The sequence below is a fragment of the Meleagris gallopavo genome, chromosome 1 (genome assembly GCF_000146605.3).
Source record: "Meleagris gallopavo isolate NT-WF06-2002-E0010 breed Aviagen turkey brand Nicholas breeding stock chromosome 1, Turkey_5.1, whole genome shotgun sequence".
Classification (NCBI taxonomy): Eukaryota; Metazoa; Chordata; class Aves; order Galliformes; family Phasianidae; genus Meleagris; species Meleagris gallopavo.
Window position 1 is genome coordinate 158817323 of NC_015011.2, and position 14643 is coordinate 158831965.

Below are 14643 nucleotides of genomic sequence, written 5' to 3' on the forward strand. Positions count from 1 at the left end.
CTTTAAAAAAAAGAAAAAAAAAACACAAAAAATTGAATTGTAGCTAAACAAGCTTACTGTAAGTGGTTGCTTAGCAATCGGCAATGAACAAGACAGAAATATAGTAAGTAAAGATAGTGACTGACATGTTCTGTGTTTGAATCATGGTATTCGTTAAAATGAACAGTGTAACACCAACAGAGGTTTAAAACAGAACTCTATTAATAAAATAATGCATACAACTGTCTTCAGGAACAAATTATGCTTTCAAAAGCTACAAATTGTGATTCACATGTCTGTTCTCAGTAAGAAAATCCTTTAGCTATTATTAAAAATACATTAAAATCCTTCAAAATTTTGATGAAGCCATTATTTACCTTTTGTTTTTAATTTAATTGTCAAGTGTGCTTCCAATGATTTTAAACATAGTATATATCTACAAAGCAAGCAAGACTTTATAGCTTTGAAGACTTGAAATTGATTTTTAATGCACCAGCTTTCAAACACTACAAAGGCTGCTCTCTGCTGATAAAGACAGTAAACAAGAAATTGTCCTTTAAATGTTCCCTTTAATGTTTTTCTTTAATTAGAAATCAATCAAAAAAAAAAAAACCCTACCAACATTGTGACATTAAAAAATTAAAATTAAGACATTAAAAAGTGTTTAAGGCTTTTTGACACACGATGCATTCAAACTAGAATGAAAACTTGTTACTTTAGTTTACTTCTGTCAGTTTAGAATTTATTTCTTCACTCTGTAAACACTATTATTCAAGAAATAAAAACAAGTTGAGATACTTTAGCACTGAACACAGCTATCTGTATTGTGTAGAAATGTTAAAATTGAGATAAAATAAAAGTAGATGATTTAAAAGTACTGAAGTAAAATGATTTTAATACCTTTGGATTATTTTAATATATTCCTTTCCTCTAATCAAACCAAAGCCTATTTATGTAGATTAGTTACATCTAGAGTCTCATTTATCCAACCTGTATTTATCCTTTGATCACAAAGCTTGTTAACTTAAATGGTCTTTTATTGTTATGATTCGTTTTCCCATAATTATGCAGTTTAACTGCCTGATTTTTTTTGAATAAATATATGCAAACGTGCCAATCATATACAACAGTGTTATGCTAGATGCTCAATGAACTGCAAGAGCCATTTCAATACAATAAAACTGCCTGGAAGTGTTCCAGGGCAAGGACTGCAAAAACCAGTAATCACAGTGTCACTAGAACTAGTACAGGCAAATACAAGTGTGTCGCATGTACCAATAGATGGTCTGAAACACTGCCTGAAACTCATTTCACATGTCTATCACTGCAAGAACTTACAATGCATCCATCAGAGGTCCCACCCACACTACTTGTAATGAGAGTTCTGCTTTTCCCTTTTAGAGTCCTCCTTTGGCATGCAGTGGAGACTGCAGCACGCAGGCACACAGCAGGGAACAGGATGTAATTAGAAACTCTTCTGTTACGGGCAAAAGTGTTTTATGAACCAGAGGAACTCTGGTCTGACGCATAAATGACAAAGGCAGTAGAAACTTCCACAGATAATATGAAATACTGTTCACTTGAAGCATTTACTTGCCTAGATTGCCTATAGGGCACAAAACTGAAAATAGATCAGCATGGGGGTTCAAATGGGTGCCATCTCCTCGCTGCACCAAAAGTAAGATGCAAACTGATCTTCATGCTGCCTTTCTGCACAAGCAACGTTAATAATTGGCTGAAACATTTCAGCATCATCTATACATGTAGACTCCTCAATTTTTAGGATGAAGTATAGGGAAGTATTTTCTTATTTCAAGCAACTGCTCTCTTTTCTATACAGTTAGCTCTGTAGTTTATGCAATTCAGTAAAGAGATGCTTCTCTTGTGACCTGAATAATCAGGAATTGTATCAGAAGCCTTTGGGAATAAGAAGGAGGTTATTTGAAGCATTACCTAATATCCTAATTAACAGAGACATTCATATGAATTTGCTTGTTCTTGAATGTAGTAGTTAATACTGAGCATTTTATCTAAAACACTTAATAATTTATCTATTTCTTTCTCATAGGATTTACAGTAATTAATCCAGAATCTTCTTCTGAAAAAGACTAAAGTATAATAATAATAATAATAATAATAATAATAATAAAGTTGTATTTAAAAGACCATGACAAATACATTACAAGAGCTTAGAATGCACTCTAGCTAAGATTTATTGCAGTCAGCATACTCCATTACATCCTATCATATCCGGAAAAGCTGCAACAAATAGTTAATCTCCTTGCTGCCCTCTTAGAAAATCTAATAAATGAAACACACTCAAAGAACTTTTTCCGAAATGATACTGCCACTCTCTTCCTAGTATCTACTGTTTTTTATTTATTTATTATTTTCCTATGTAGCTAAGAGATTGCATTCCCCTGAGAGCTTTATTTTTTTCCTATATTCTCAAACCCTTTAGCATTAATTTGACCATTTCTCTTTAGCTGAAGTAGAGATACAATTGAAAGCATAAAGCTCTCAGACTATCTGCTGTAAAAATTTGTCCCAACTGCTCTACACTGACCTTTTGACTTCGATACTTTTAAAGATAAAAATGGAACTGCTCTGGTCAACAAATCATTGTTTAAGTTCTTTTCACAAGAAAATTCCTACCTGTTGGAAAACACTAGTAGCAAAATGTAATTGCTTTATATTTACAGACACTCCTCAATCTTAAAGCAACATCTCAAGACCTCTGCCGTGCATGCTATATGTTTTCATCAGAAAGAAAATAGCAGCCTGGATACATACATTTGCAGATAATTTGGCAAGACATTTTAACTTTTAGAGGAACACTGAGGAAAGAAAGATCAAGCAAGTTCTTTCAAAATATAAATGCAAATATTACTCTGTATGTTAAAGCTTCTTGAGGAGGAAGATAATAAAACGAAAACAAAATCCCAAATAGATTACAGCCATATACAGTGACCAGAACATATTCTCTCATTCATACTTTTACCTTCTTAGAAAAGCAAGTTTGTACCTATGCCTTTTTATCAGCAAGTGATATTTTCAAATAGGCTAACCTAATTACAATTTTCCGTATATCAATATTTGCTGATTGTTATGATTTTTGCACGTTTTTTTTTAAATTATGAAAACATATGAAACAGGATTCATATGTTCAATGGAGTACTTGATTTCCTCTTGCAGCTGCACACCTGATTGTGTTACAGTTCACATCATAGAGTTGAGACTTTCTAAATTCTAGTCTCATCAATTAATGTCTGTAAAGATTCTGTAAGAAAACATCACAAAAGGATGAAGTCAAAAAATAACAGGCCTGATCATACTATTCTTAGTTGCACTATGTAAGAATCCTAGTCACAATTTACTTCAATTCACTGAAATAATTAATGAAGACAAAATTATGCTATTGACTGATATCTGAGTAAAACCAGGCTTTCTTTTCATTGTGGGTAAGAATAACAGAAACCTGGCCAAACCTGCTGTTAAAAGATTACTCATCAATCAGTCATGAAAATTGCACTGGTAATTACAATCATGTGTGAAATTTACCAATTAAAGTTAGGAAATAAGAGTGAGCACCAAGATAAGGAAAGCTCAGACAACTTTAAGAGCTACTGAGAGGTGAGACCTAGTAGATGCTGTATGACTTGTCTCATCACTTATTTGAACTCTACTTTCTACTACTCTCATAATTTATAATACAGCAACTTCTAGAGAGACATTATTATTCTTAATTTATTGGTGACCAAGAATTCCTATCGTGGCAGTATCAGTTTCTTTCTTAGATCAGTGTTCTACTTCAGTCTCTTAAGTTGTCTTTCTCCATGTGTTCTTATTGCTTCGTATTAAAGCATTTCATCTTGGAAAAGTTCTTTAGATTTCACATGGACCTATATATCAGGAATGACCCTTTTGAAATAATGTTGCTATAAACAATATTGTCAAGGAGATCAAGATCAGGGCAGCAATAACGCAAAACAGGGCACAAATTCTGCTTCTTATGCATATTTCAGCAACTGGACTGGACACCACACTTTGCTCTGCATTGTTACACTTGCTCCCAAAATGAATGTACTTTGTCACAGCATTGTGTAGTGGAAGAATGGAATTATGCTTCACCCAAACACAGAAAATGTCCTGTCCTGCAATTCTTGTATAGCTAATCCCAGTACTGACTTTAATGAATAAGTAAACATAAAGCTACAGAACTACAGAATACAAAATCCTACTAATTGCAGACTGCATTTACACAATGCAAGCATTCACAGGAGTTATTTTGCAAGACATCTGCCCTTGCCAGATTGTAAAAACTACCATAATTCATCTCAGTCAGGCTGTTCTGAAATTTCATTTTATGACAATCCTTAGATATGGCCCTAGAATATATTCAAACATGTAATGGGTACAAATTTGTCAATCTGTAAATGTGTAGAACTGCCCCTGTGTCCTCTTGGTGTAAAATATTAATTTCTACTAGCTGTAGTGAGAGAGAATAATATTTGCAGCAGGAGATACAGAAATCAAACTTACTACCTCTGATTTTAGACAGGAATTTTAGAACACTGAGAACAATGCAACTTCCGTAAGGAAAGTAAGGAAAGTTGCATGCTTCTTTTTTGCAATCCTGATATTTTTGAGCTGAAGTTTCTCAAAGTAAAGCATGAAATGATATAGTATCTAAAGAGAGAGCAGTACTAATGTAGCTCATGTTTTTATTTCCCCTGAAGATTGCATCTTCTTAGGTACTACCAGGCACCTGGCAATGAAGCTGCACTGGGAGTTAACAGTAATCTGTTGACACATCGTAAACATCGGGTGCCTGAAGTATTAAGAATGATCTGTACTTTATCTTAAAATGCTACAGGACTGCCTGGTACAGCAATTGAAGTGGTTCCCAGCTTGAGATCTTCTTGCAGAACTGCCATTCTTTTTTTCTCTGGGTTGTATATCAAAACCTGTGGACACTACTTCCCTTATTAACTCCTGTCTCATTCCTCATATATATCCAAATCTCTCCAAGTTGCACCGCAAGAATAATAACAAATCTCTAGTCTTTGCAGTAGATAGTTTTCTGCACTACTGTCATGTCACTTTGAGAAATCTTTTTCCAGAACTTATATATTTAAGGAACCTATTTGTTCCCCTGTATCCACTCATTCTTATATGCTGGAATCCTGCAGGAAAGGAGACTGTTACTTGTTCATACAGGGAAAGGCTTCCCCATAACTAACACAAACTGGTCATCACATAGCCTTTTGTTATGAGAGACGTGAACATACACATGTATGTTTATACATTTTTCACATATATATATATGTATGCTTTATATATACATATTTAATATATCTTCTTCAAAATAAAGCAAAATACTCTTTCTCTTTGACAGAAGAGTACATGAACTTGATGTACTCACCAAAATGAGATGAAGAGAATTTGCCCAGTAGTCTTTGAGATCTCAACTGAATAGATACTGCCTGTCAGCCACGTAGACACTTAATTTTCTCCAACCTTCCCCATTTTTCCCCAGTAAAAACGAACAGTTTGGACTCCAAGTAATTGAAAGACTGCATGGAACATTTAATGCGATGGGGAGAATTGTATAGCTCTTGTCTGTATTTGAATGTTTTTCACTGAGTTACTCTTTGAAAGCACTGCTTCTAAAATATGTTTAGAATGTGATTACTGAAGTAAAAAACAACAGAATGTGATAATGTGTAGTTGTTCTAACTGCACGGTACATTATTAACGCTGTTCTTTATACACATCAACCTCACGTGCATGTCAAATCACAAATGGTCTATTTTCAGAAACCGTAGGCAGTTGCAATTCTCTTGTAAGCCAATAAATGCTAGAGGTATTCAGCATCCTTTTCTATTTATCCAAAATTTTACACGTACCTGTAAGTGTGCATGTTTAAATTATTTAATTATTATAGTAACAAATGACTTCTCTGACTCATATAAGTAACACACGCAATCATTACAAGTAGCTGAATGCTACAAAGTAGTGAACAAAGACACAAGTTGTTAGACCTCGTGACTAGTGAATAACAGGAATCACTCAAAGAGAGGGAAGATTACACTATTCTGCAATATATATGCAGCAGTATTTCGCTTCTAGTCCTCTGGGGTGAGTCTGAAACCCACAGCCACTAAGGAACAGTTTACCCCACAGGTATACATCGATACAAATTGTGCTGTCTGTAGCATAATTTCATTAGAAATCACAAAGCCTATTGATGTTAACAGCCCCTACTGAAAAGGAGAAGAAAAAAAAAAAAAGGACAAGTACTCTTATCAGGAGTGAGAAAATTTGCATCTTTCCGACAAATAACTTACTTGATTTAAAATATTTACAGACTCAATTGGTCTAAGTAATAATGAAACAGTATATGTATATACATATGTATATGCACTGTATATAAGGATATAGATATATATAGGTAAACAAAGTTTCTAATCAGTATCTAATTCCTGTTACAGAACTTCGCCATTTTCACTTGCTGAGAAAATGAGAGTGAAGGAAAGCAGTCTCATAGTATAAATAATATAGTGTGAGATTACCACGATTCGGCAATATACCTGGAAAAACTCAAGTGAATATTCGCTAGGGAACACTTACACAACCATTTGGCTTTTTCTTACTGAAGTAACGAAGAAAACTGCCGTTTTGAATTGACTAATGAAAGGAGATGATAAAGCAGCTGCTTGGATTCTGTATCTTTTTTTATCCACTGGCTATACTTTTGATTCCTAACTGTACAATTTGCTCTTCTTGTGTTTCCTGTGATATGTTAGATCCACAGAGAGGACTGATCCTTTACAGCTTCTCTGTGAGCTTGCAGTTTGAATTTTATATGACGCAGAAATGGAAGACCAGATAGAAAGTAGTGTATACATACTGAATTCAAATTTTATATAAAATTTACTCTAGAGATGTAGAGATGGAGAATACAAAACATATTTCAGTAATACAAAATTAGAGTGAAGAAGGATCAGATTTTCCCCTCTGACTACTTTAAGTCTGGGCCTCTCCTGAACTGAAAACAACTGCTCTGTTTCACATGATGGTTTTGTTTGGTTAGTACAATTACAAAGTATAACATTAGTAAGTACATTTGAACAGGTGTTCACTGAGGAAAATGAATGTTTCCTAATCTACTTGCTGGACCATCTAAGTATCCCATGCTATGTTGCATATTCAGGGAAAGCAAGAGTAAAATAATTGATATGCCTGTATGTGCTGTGTGGAGTTATAGTCACCATATCGAAAACTCTTACAGAAACCACAACACACCTTTTTAAGGGAGGAAATTCCTCTTTTAGCTTTATATAGACCTCAGGAAAAATAAAAAAATAAAAAAATCATGACTGATATTATACACTGAACACTGTAAAAAAGGTACCATATTTTCCATAGGGATTTTACACTTCAATCGAATTTTTACTACTCAGTAGCATCAATACATTAATTAATTGCTTTATATAGGCATTACATGGTTGTAGGAAAGTAAAATTATTTGGTTCTTAGTAACTATTACACTTGCCAGTAGGTTAAAAAAAAAAAAAACACTTTTTTTTTTCTTTAGCATTCTGACCACTCCATTTTACAGTAAAAAAAAAAAAGTTGACATTACTTAAACATGTGTCATTGAAAGTTATTTATCTCATAAAGCATGAATTATAAATCAAATTATCTCTGGTTGCGCCCTAACCTAAACTCTTTCCTGAAGTGTCACTTTTTGTTAAAATCAATTCCAGATTTTACGTATTGCTCTGCTCACCTAATTGACAGCAACACAAATTCATGATAGGCATAAAATGAAATTGTTTCTGTGACATAACTCAACTCAGTAGTGGGTTGAGGATCAGTTCACAGTGACCTTGTACAAACAGCCTTTTTACTTTTTTTTTTTCTTCCCTGTTGAAAATATTCCATTTACAGGCTATCAGTTACTGGAATTTTTGTTACTTAACTGATGGACACTTCTATTTAGTTTAAAATGTTAGATGCAGCTGGCAAATAGAACATTCAGTGATCACAGACTGTAGGGTAGCATAACTCAAAGGTACTATGAATTTTTTTTGGTACATCAGGTATCTAAAGTGCAACTTCTTTCCCAGTAGCTGCATACACAAAGTGAGTCTGTGTCACTTCTGATTCACTCAGCTCATTCCCCTATGACTCAGAACAGCATATTAGGAGACCACAGGACAAAACAGATATGACATTTCAAATATATTTAATAGTCATTATCCAGAGCCTGCTTTCAATCCAAACGTTAAAAATCACTTTGGAACATACCTGAAGTATTTGAACATTAAGCTGCATTAATCATGAAGCAATACTTTAAATTAAATCAACTGGAGCCAAATTCTGCCCTCACCTTCACTCTATGAGTGCACTGCTCTAGAATATGTCTTCTGAGTTTGAATACCTGCTAGAAATTAAGTCAATTGATTAGCATCCTATGTCCAATGGTCCAAATTCTGCCACTTCTCACATTCACGAAAGTCGGTAGAGGACAGTATGGATATAACTGACAGCAGAATGCAGCCCAGCTGTAATTTCTAAATGTAATTTCTTTGGTAGAAGACACAGCATGTAAGTCTTTCACTATAAAGCAATAATCAATATTGACTCAGGCTACTGGAAATCTGACTAGTTGTTTTGCTGTTTTATGACAGGACATGAGCTTTGTTGACATTTAGGGTTAGGAGGGAGTCACCACATACATTTTTTTCTACTTGACTAAACAAAAATTTTTGGTTGTTTATGGGGAGAGGAGGAGGCAATGGGGCCCCGATGATACTGCTCTTTGTCAAAAATAAATATTTATGCATATATATTCTAAGGAAGGAAATTAAAAAAATTAAAAACATGCATATTGAAAAGAAAGCTTGTATTTACATACAGGATTGGAGGGCTATAATACACTGTTGCAATAGATGTCCTCAGTGGGTAGAGTTTCTCACATGTCCTGTCACTACAGATGATAGGACTGCTTTGGAAACACCCTCCCCCATCTCCACCCCCGAACCAAAGCCAAGTGAAACCTGTAGAAGCGCCCACTTCTATCTGATGACCCTCTAGGAAATTACCTCAAAGTGCCCCAAATGTGTTAAATGCCTACCTGCACCCTCACACGCACCTCATTTACACTGCCGTAACTCCATTTGTTTCACTGGGCACTTACTTTTGAGTCACAAAAGAAACACCTGTGTAACAGCAGAACCAGACACATCAAATGTGATCTGTTTCCACTTTTATTAAGTCCACCTCTATTTAGTGACTCGGGTTGATCCCTTCAGTGGTGTCTTACAGCAGATTTCACTGCAGACAAAACGTAAAGTTAAACCAGCGTCTATAGTGAGGTCCAGGGAATTCTAAAAGTCTCCTACCTGAATTATGGACATCCGGCTCGGGGGAGCCTCGCTGGCGTTAGTCCCTTGCCCTGTGAAGCTGGTGTGGCAGCCCACATGTCCCTGGGGTACAGTCAGGTTGTTGGAGGCGGGCTTCAGGTACATCACCTCAGACCTGGGAGAGCTGAGGGGCAGGCGGGTCTGGTAGTCAAAGTACATGGGTGAGGTGGCCAGGGATGGGCTGCTCACCACGTTCATGACATTGAGGGGGCCCCGGCTGTCCTCGCCCTCACTGGGCACCAGCATAATGTCATTCTTGCTGATCTTCTTCTTCTTGCCCTTGCCCCCTCCACTGCCACTGCCTCCTCCTCCCCCGCCACTGCCTCCCCCTCCTCCCAGCTGAGGGTGGCTATACTCGGCAATGCGACAATTATAGGTGCGGATCTCCTTGTTCTCTCGCTTGCACTTCACAGCAATAGTGATCATGGCAGCCAGCAAGATGATGGAGACAGTGCTCAGGGTCACGATCAGGGGCAGCGACAAGTCCCAGTGCGGTCGCCGATGCTGCTCGCCATTCACTTGTGGCTCGCCAGCCTCGGGAAGGGGCCCTGCCAAGGCCCTGACAATGAGCTTGGCCACCGCAGAGAGGCTGGGCTTGCCATGGTCACTGACTTTTACCACTAGTTCAGCCACAGGGCTGAGCTCCTCCCAGTAGGGGTGCAAGGTGCGTATCTCACCGCTAGTGGGGTCCATCTCAAAGAGGTGCTCCTCATTGCCTTCCACAATCTCATAGGTAAGGCGCCCACTCTCCCCAAAGTCACTGTCCAGGGCACGAACGGTGCCCACAGGATAGCCCACCCCAGCGTTGCGTGGCACCTGCAGCTCAGCAGTGTCATTGATGAGGGCAGGTAGGACGATGAGGGGTGCGTTGTCATTGACATCGAGCACAGTGACACGTACTGTGGCGTTGCTCTCACGATGGGGTGAACCTGAGTCCTTGGCCAGCACACGAAACTCGAAGTGTTTTGTCTGCTCATAGTTAAAGCTCCTCAGGGCATAGATAGCACCATTGGTTGGGTTGACAGAGACATAGGTGTAGATGGATACGTCACCCACGTGCCCAGGCAGAATGGAGTAAGAAACTGTCCCATTTTGGCCCAGGTCAGGGTCTTGCGCCAAGACAGAGCCCAAATACTCTCCAGGGATATTGTTCTCGGGCACCTGCAATACATAAAGATTCTTGCTGAAGCGGGGTGGGTTGTCATTCTCATCGAGGATTCGGACAGAGAACGACTTGGTGGAGTTGAGTGGGGGGTTGCCCCCGTCACGTGCCACGATAGTCACATTGTACTCATCCTGTGCCTCACGGTCCAGGGGCCGGTCAGTGACCACAGTGTAGAAGTTGTCATAGTTCTCCTCCAATGTGAAAGGGACAGCTCCAGGTCCACCACCACCTCCTAGAACCCGGCACTGGAGCTGCCCATTCTTACCTGAGTCACGGTCAGTGACCCGCACAAGGGCAATGACAGTGCCTGGTGGGGCAGCTTCACTCAGTGCTCCCTGGCGAACAGAGACAAAGCCAATGGTGGGAGCATTGTCATTGCGGTCAATGAGGCGGACGGTGACCTTGCAGTGAGCAGGGATGGGGTTGGGCCCCAGGTCTCGAGCCTGGACATCAATCTCTATGAGACCACTCTCCTCATAGTCCAGGTTGCCCTTGACACGGATGAGGCCACTCTGTGGGTCGATGCTAAAGAGGTCACGGACACGATCAGGTGCATAGCCACTGAAGGAGTAGAGCACCTCACCGTTTGTGCCCTCATCAGCATCAGTAGCATTGAGGTCAATAACAGCTGTCCCTAGTGGTGCATTCTCTGGTAGTTCAACCACGTAGGAGGCTGCCTCAAAGACAGGGCTGTTGTCATTGGAGTCAATGAGGCGTACATTGATCTGCACCGTGCCCGAGCGTGGTGGGTCGCCACCATCCAGTGCCGTCAGCACCAGAGTGTGGTGGCTCTGCTCCTCACGGTCTAATGGCTTCTGGATGACCAGCTCCGGAAACTTCGTGCCATCACCGCGGGACTTCACGTCAAGAGAGAAGAGGCCGTAGTCATCACGGGTTAGAAGGTAGGTACGCAGCCCATTGTCCCCAGAATCTGGGTCGTGGGCACTGGTGAGGGGGAAGCGGGTGCCGGGCGCAGCATTTTCTGAAATGTCCATATCCACTTGGTCAGAAGGGAATGTCGGTGCATTGTCGTTCAGATCCTGGATTTCCACCTTGATCATGCAGATCTCCTGGTCATTGGCGAACACCTCAAGGGACAGCTGGCACTTGGTGCTGCGCCGGCACAGTGCCTCACGGTCGATGCGTTGCTTGGTGTAGAGCAGCCCACTCTCCCCATCCACATCTAGGAGGTGAGGGGCCGAGTTCTCCAGCACCCGGAAGGTGGACTTGGGGCCGCGTCCAGGGCCACCGCGCTCAGCAGGCAGCAGCCCACCACCTGCTGCCCCCGCCGCCAACCTTGCATCGCGGCCAATGTTCCCGATGACCGTGCCTGCTCCCTGCTCCTCCGGCACTGAGTAATTCAGGTTCTTCAGTGTCAGGGCAGGAGCCCAGCAGAGGAAGAAGCAACAAACGGAAAGGTACATCCCCGAGCAGGGGTGGGGGGTGGCAGCAGCTGCAGCGGCGACCAGGGTCGTCCCTGTCTTCTCTGCCTCCTGCACTAGGTTTGCTCTTCCTCCTCCTCCTCCGTCGGCTCTCTCTTTTTTTTTTCTTTTTTTTCCTTCTCTCTCCCACCCTATATTTAAGTTCCTGAACCTGTTGCTCTAAAACATCTGCAGAGACACAGGATGAGAGGCAGCAAATGGACCATGTAGCTCAGAGGGAGGGAGGGAGCAGACGGAGGGGGGTGGTGAAGGGAGGGGGGAGCAGCTCCGGCAGCGTCTCAGGAAGCGCTCGCCGTGATTGCAGTCCCCTCACAGTTACTTCGGCAGTCCAACTTCGGCAGTGGGAGGATTGCAAAAAAAATCAGAAAATTTACAAAAGATCTTCTCCTCCGGGCAGACGAAGCGTTCCCGATCCTTGAATGTTTGCAGACGTACAAAGGATAATAAAAATAATAAAAAATCAGCAACGGTGGTTGTGTTTCTAAAAAATGATCAAAAAAGATTTTTTTTTTTTAATACGTGTATTCATATATACATAGGAAAAGGGGGTGGTGGCCACAAGTCTGTAAGCAGGGGGAGAAAAATCTTATTCGCTACTCATCATTTGCGATGCAATTGATGGAGTGGAGGGATGGGAGAGAGACAGAAGGGAAAAAAAGTCTCAGCTTGTTGGAGGAGCCCTCTTCGTGTGCAGTGAGAGGCAGTGAAATGTCTGATTGCACCGCGGGGCTGTTGGCTTTCAGGGAGTGTTTTGCTGCATTTAGAGATCTAATCTTGCATTGCTTGCGGCGGAGAGCTGCATCTCGCTGCCATCGGTATTTCCTCCTCTATTTCCAACACCCTCACTCTTTCTTTCCCGAATCAAAAGGCAAGGGGATGAGAATGGCAGAGCAAAGGATAAAACAAATAAATTAAAAAAAAAAACAAAAAACACAAAAGCACAAAAAACTAGTGTCCGGATTTGCAGTTCCCTTTCTCTCCCTCTACTACCAGCCTCCCACTCGACTAATAGGATAGGAGAAAAAAAATAGTGAAAATCAAGAAACCCATCAACTCATCATCACCATTAGCAGCAAACATGTATCTTTTAAGAGCAATCGCGGGCTGCGCTAATCAGATGCACGCTCGGGTTTCTTTAAGACAGGCCAGCAGCCGCCGCCACCACATCCTTTCTCTGTGCGTCTATGCGTGTGTGCGGATGCGTGTCTGAGGAGCTGCACTTTTCTCGCTGCAGTTTAATCCCAGTTTGCTTTTCTCTCCAGTCGAGAGGAAATCAACAGGCAACCCATGGCTGGACGCATAGATTAAACAAGAGCGCGAGAGAAAGGAAAGGACTGGGGGGGAGGAGAGGGAAAAAAAAAGAAAAGCACACTCTCTCTCTCTCTTTCTCTCTCTCTCTCTCTCTCTCTCTCTCTCTCTGTCTCCCTCTAAAAGGAAAACAGACTCTGTATTCACAAGGCTGCGCTGTCAAGTGCCTCTCTTTTCTTTCTATACAGCATCTCCTCCCAGTGATACTGCCGCCTAGTCCTCTTCATCCAGGGGAGGGGAAGAGAAGAGAAAAGCAATCCCGGTGGTGAATAAAGTGGCAGGTCTTTTAATTGCCTGATTCACCTACATTAAACCTATGCAGCTCCGTGGCGGGGTGTGATGCATTTTTGCAGCCCCTTCAGGCTCTTGTAGTCTCTCTGGGCATCTCGGTAATAGTGCGGAGCGCAGCGGCAACGCCAGATGCGTTCACCCTGTCTGATTTACCTTTCCCCGTAAATACTGGGGAAAGGCTACTCAATTTTGTTTCAGATTCTTCTAACAACCAGAAATAAATGAGTGGCAGACCCCAAATGCAGGTGTTCCAGGCTGCTGGATGAGTCAGATCCAGCGGAACAAATCACATTCACTATCTCCTCATGTTCCTCCTTTCACAGATATTAGTTGCAGCTTCTCCCTAACGCTTCTGACTCACTCTATAGACAGAAATAATAATAATAATAATAATAATAATAATAAGATGTATGTTTTGGAGGGGAGGGAGGGGGGGAAAGAAAGAAGAAAAGAATGAGAGAGGGGGTGTCGGATCCAGCTACACTTTTACTATACCTCTTTCTCCGGGAGACTGAGGATCAGGAAAACAAGGCTGTTATCCACGCACTGGCACAGAGGCGCGTCTGTCTCCTGCTTTGCTGAGTGTTTTTAAACCACCTTTCCTCAGTGTTATGTGTGCAATAATCAGAGCTCTTTCAGATTAAAGGAAAAAAAGAAAAAAAACAGAGAGGAAAACACCCCAAAGCAACATAGGTTCCCAACACACAGCTCTAGTTCCGAGTCTCAGTCCTGCACTGCTTTTTCTCCTTTATTTGAGTCCGGACCCAAAGTACAGAGTTAATGCTGCAACCTGTGGTGGAAAGGCTGGCGAAAGCCAAAGCGAAAACACAATTTCTTCTCTGCCTCATTGGTGGGTGGCCCCTCGCAAACAGACGGTCGCCAGCCTTAGCCAGACGGCACGCAAAAGGAACGCCGACTCCCGATAAACCAGATCCATGGCACCAGCCGCCCGCAGGGAAGTGGAGATGCAGCGAAAATTCAACAGTTGGAGCCTCTCTCTGCCTCTCACTCCCCCCCTTTTTTT

General features: G+C 41.1%; 1 protein-coding gene across 1 annotated transcript in view; it reads right to left on the minus strand.

Annotated features, from left to right (window-relative positions):
- The window catches only part of PCDH17 (protocadherin 17), an 89869-nt gene extending 76458 nt beyond the window's left edge, over positions 1–13411 (minus strand). Inside the window, exon 1 of the mRNA XM_031557837.1 lies at positions 9393–13411. Within this exon, the coding sequence (XP_031413697.1) occupies positions 9393–12002 (2610 nt within the window). The 5' untranslated portion in view covers positions 12003–13411. The remainder of the gene's footprint in view (positions 1–9392) is intronic.
- Between the last annotated feature and the right edge of the window lie 1232 nt (positions 13412–14643).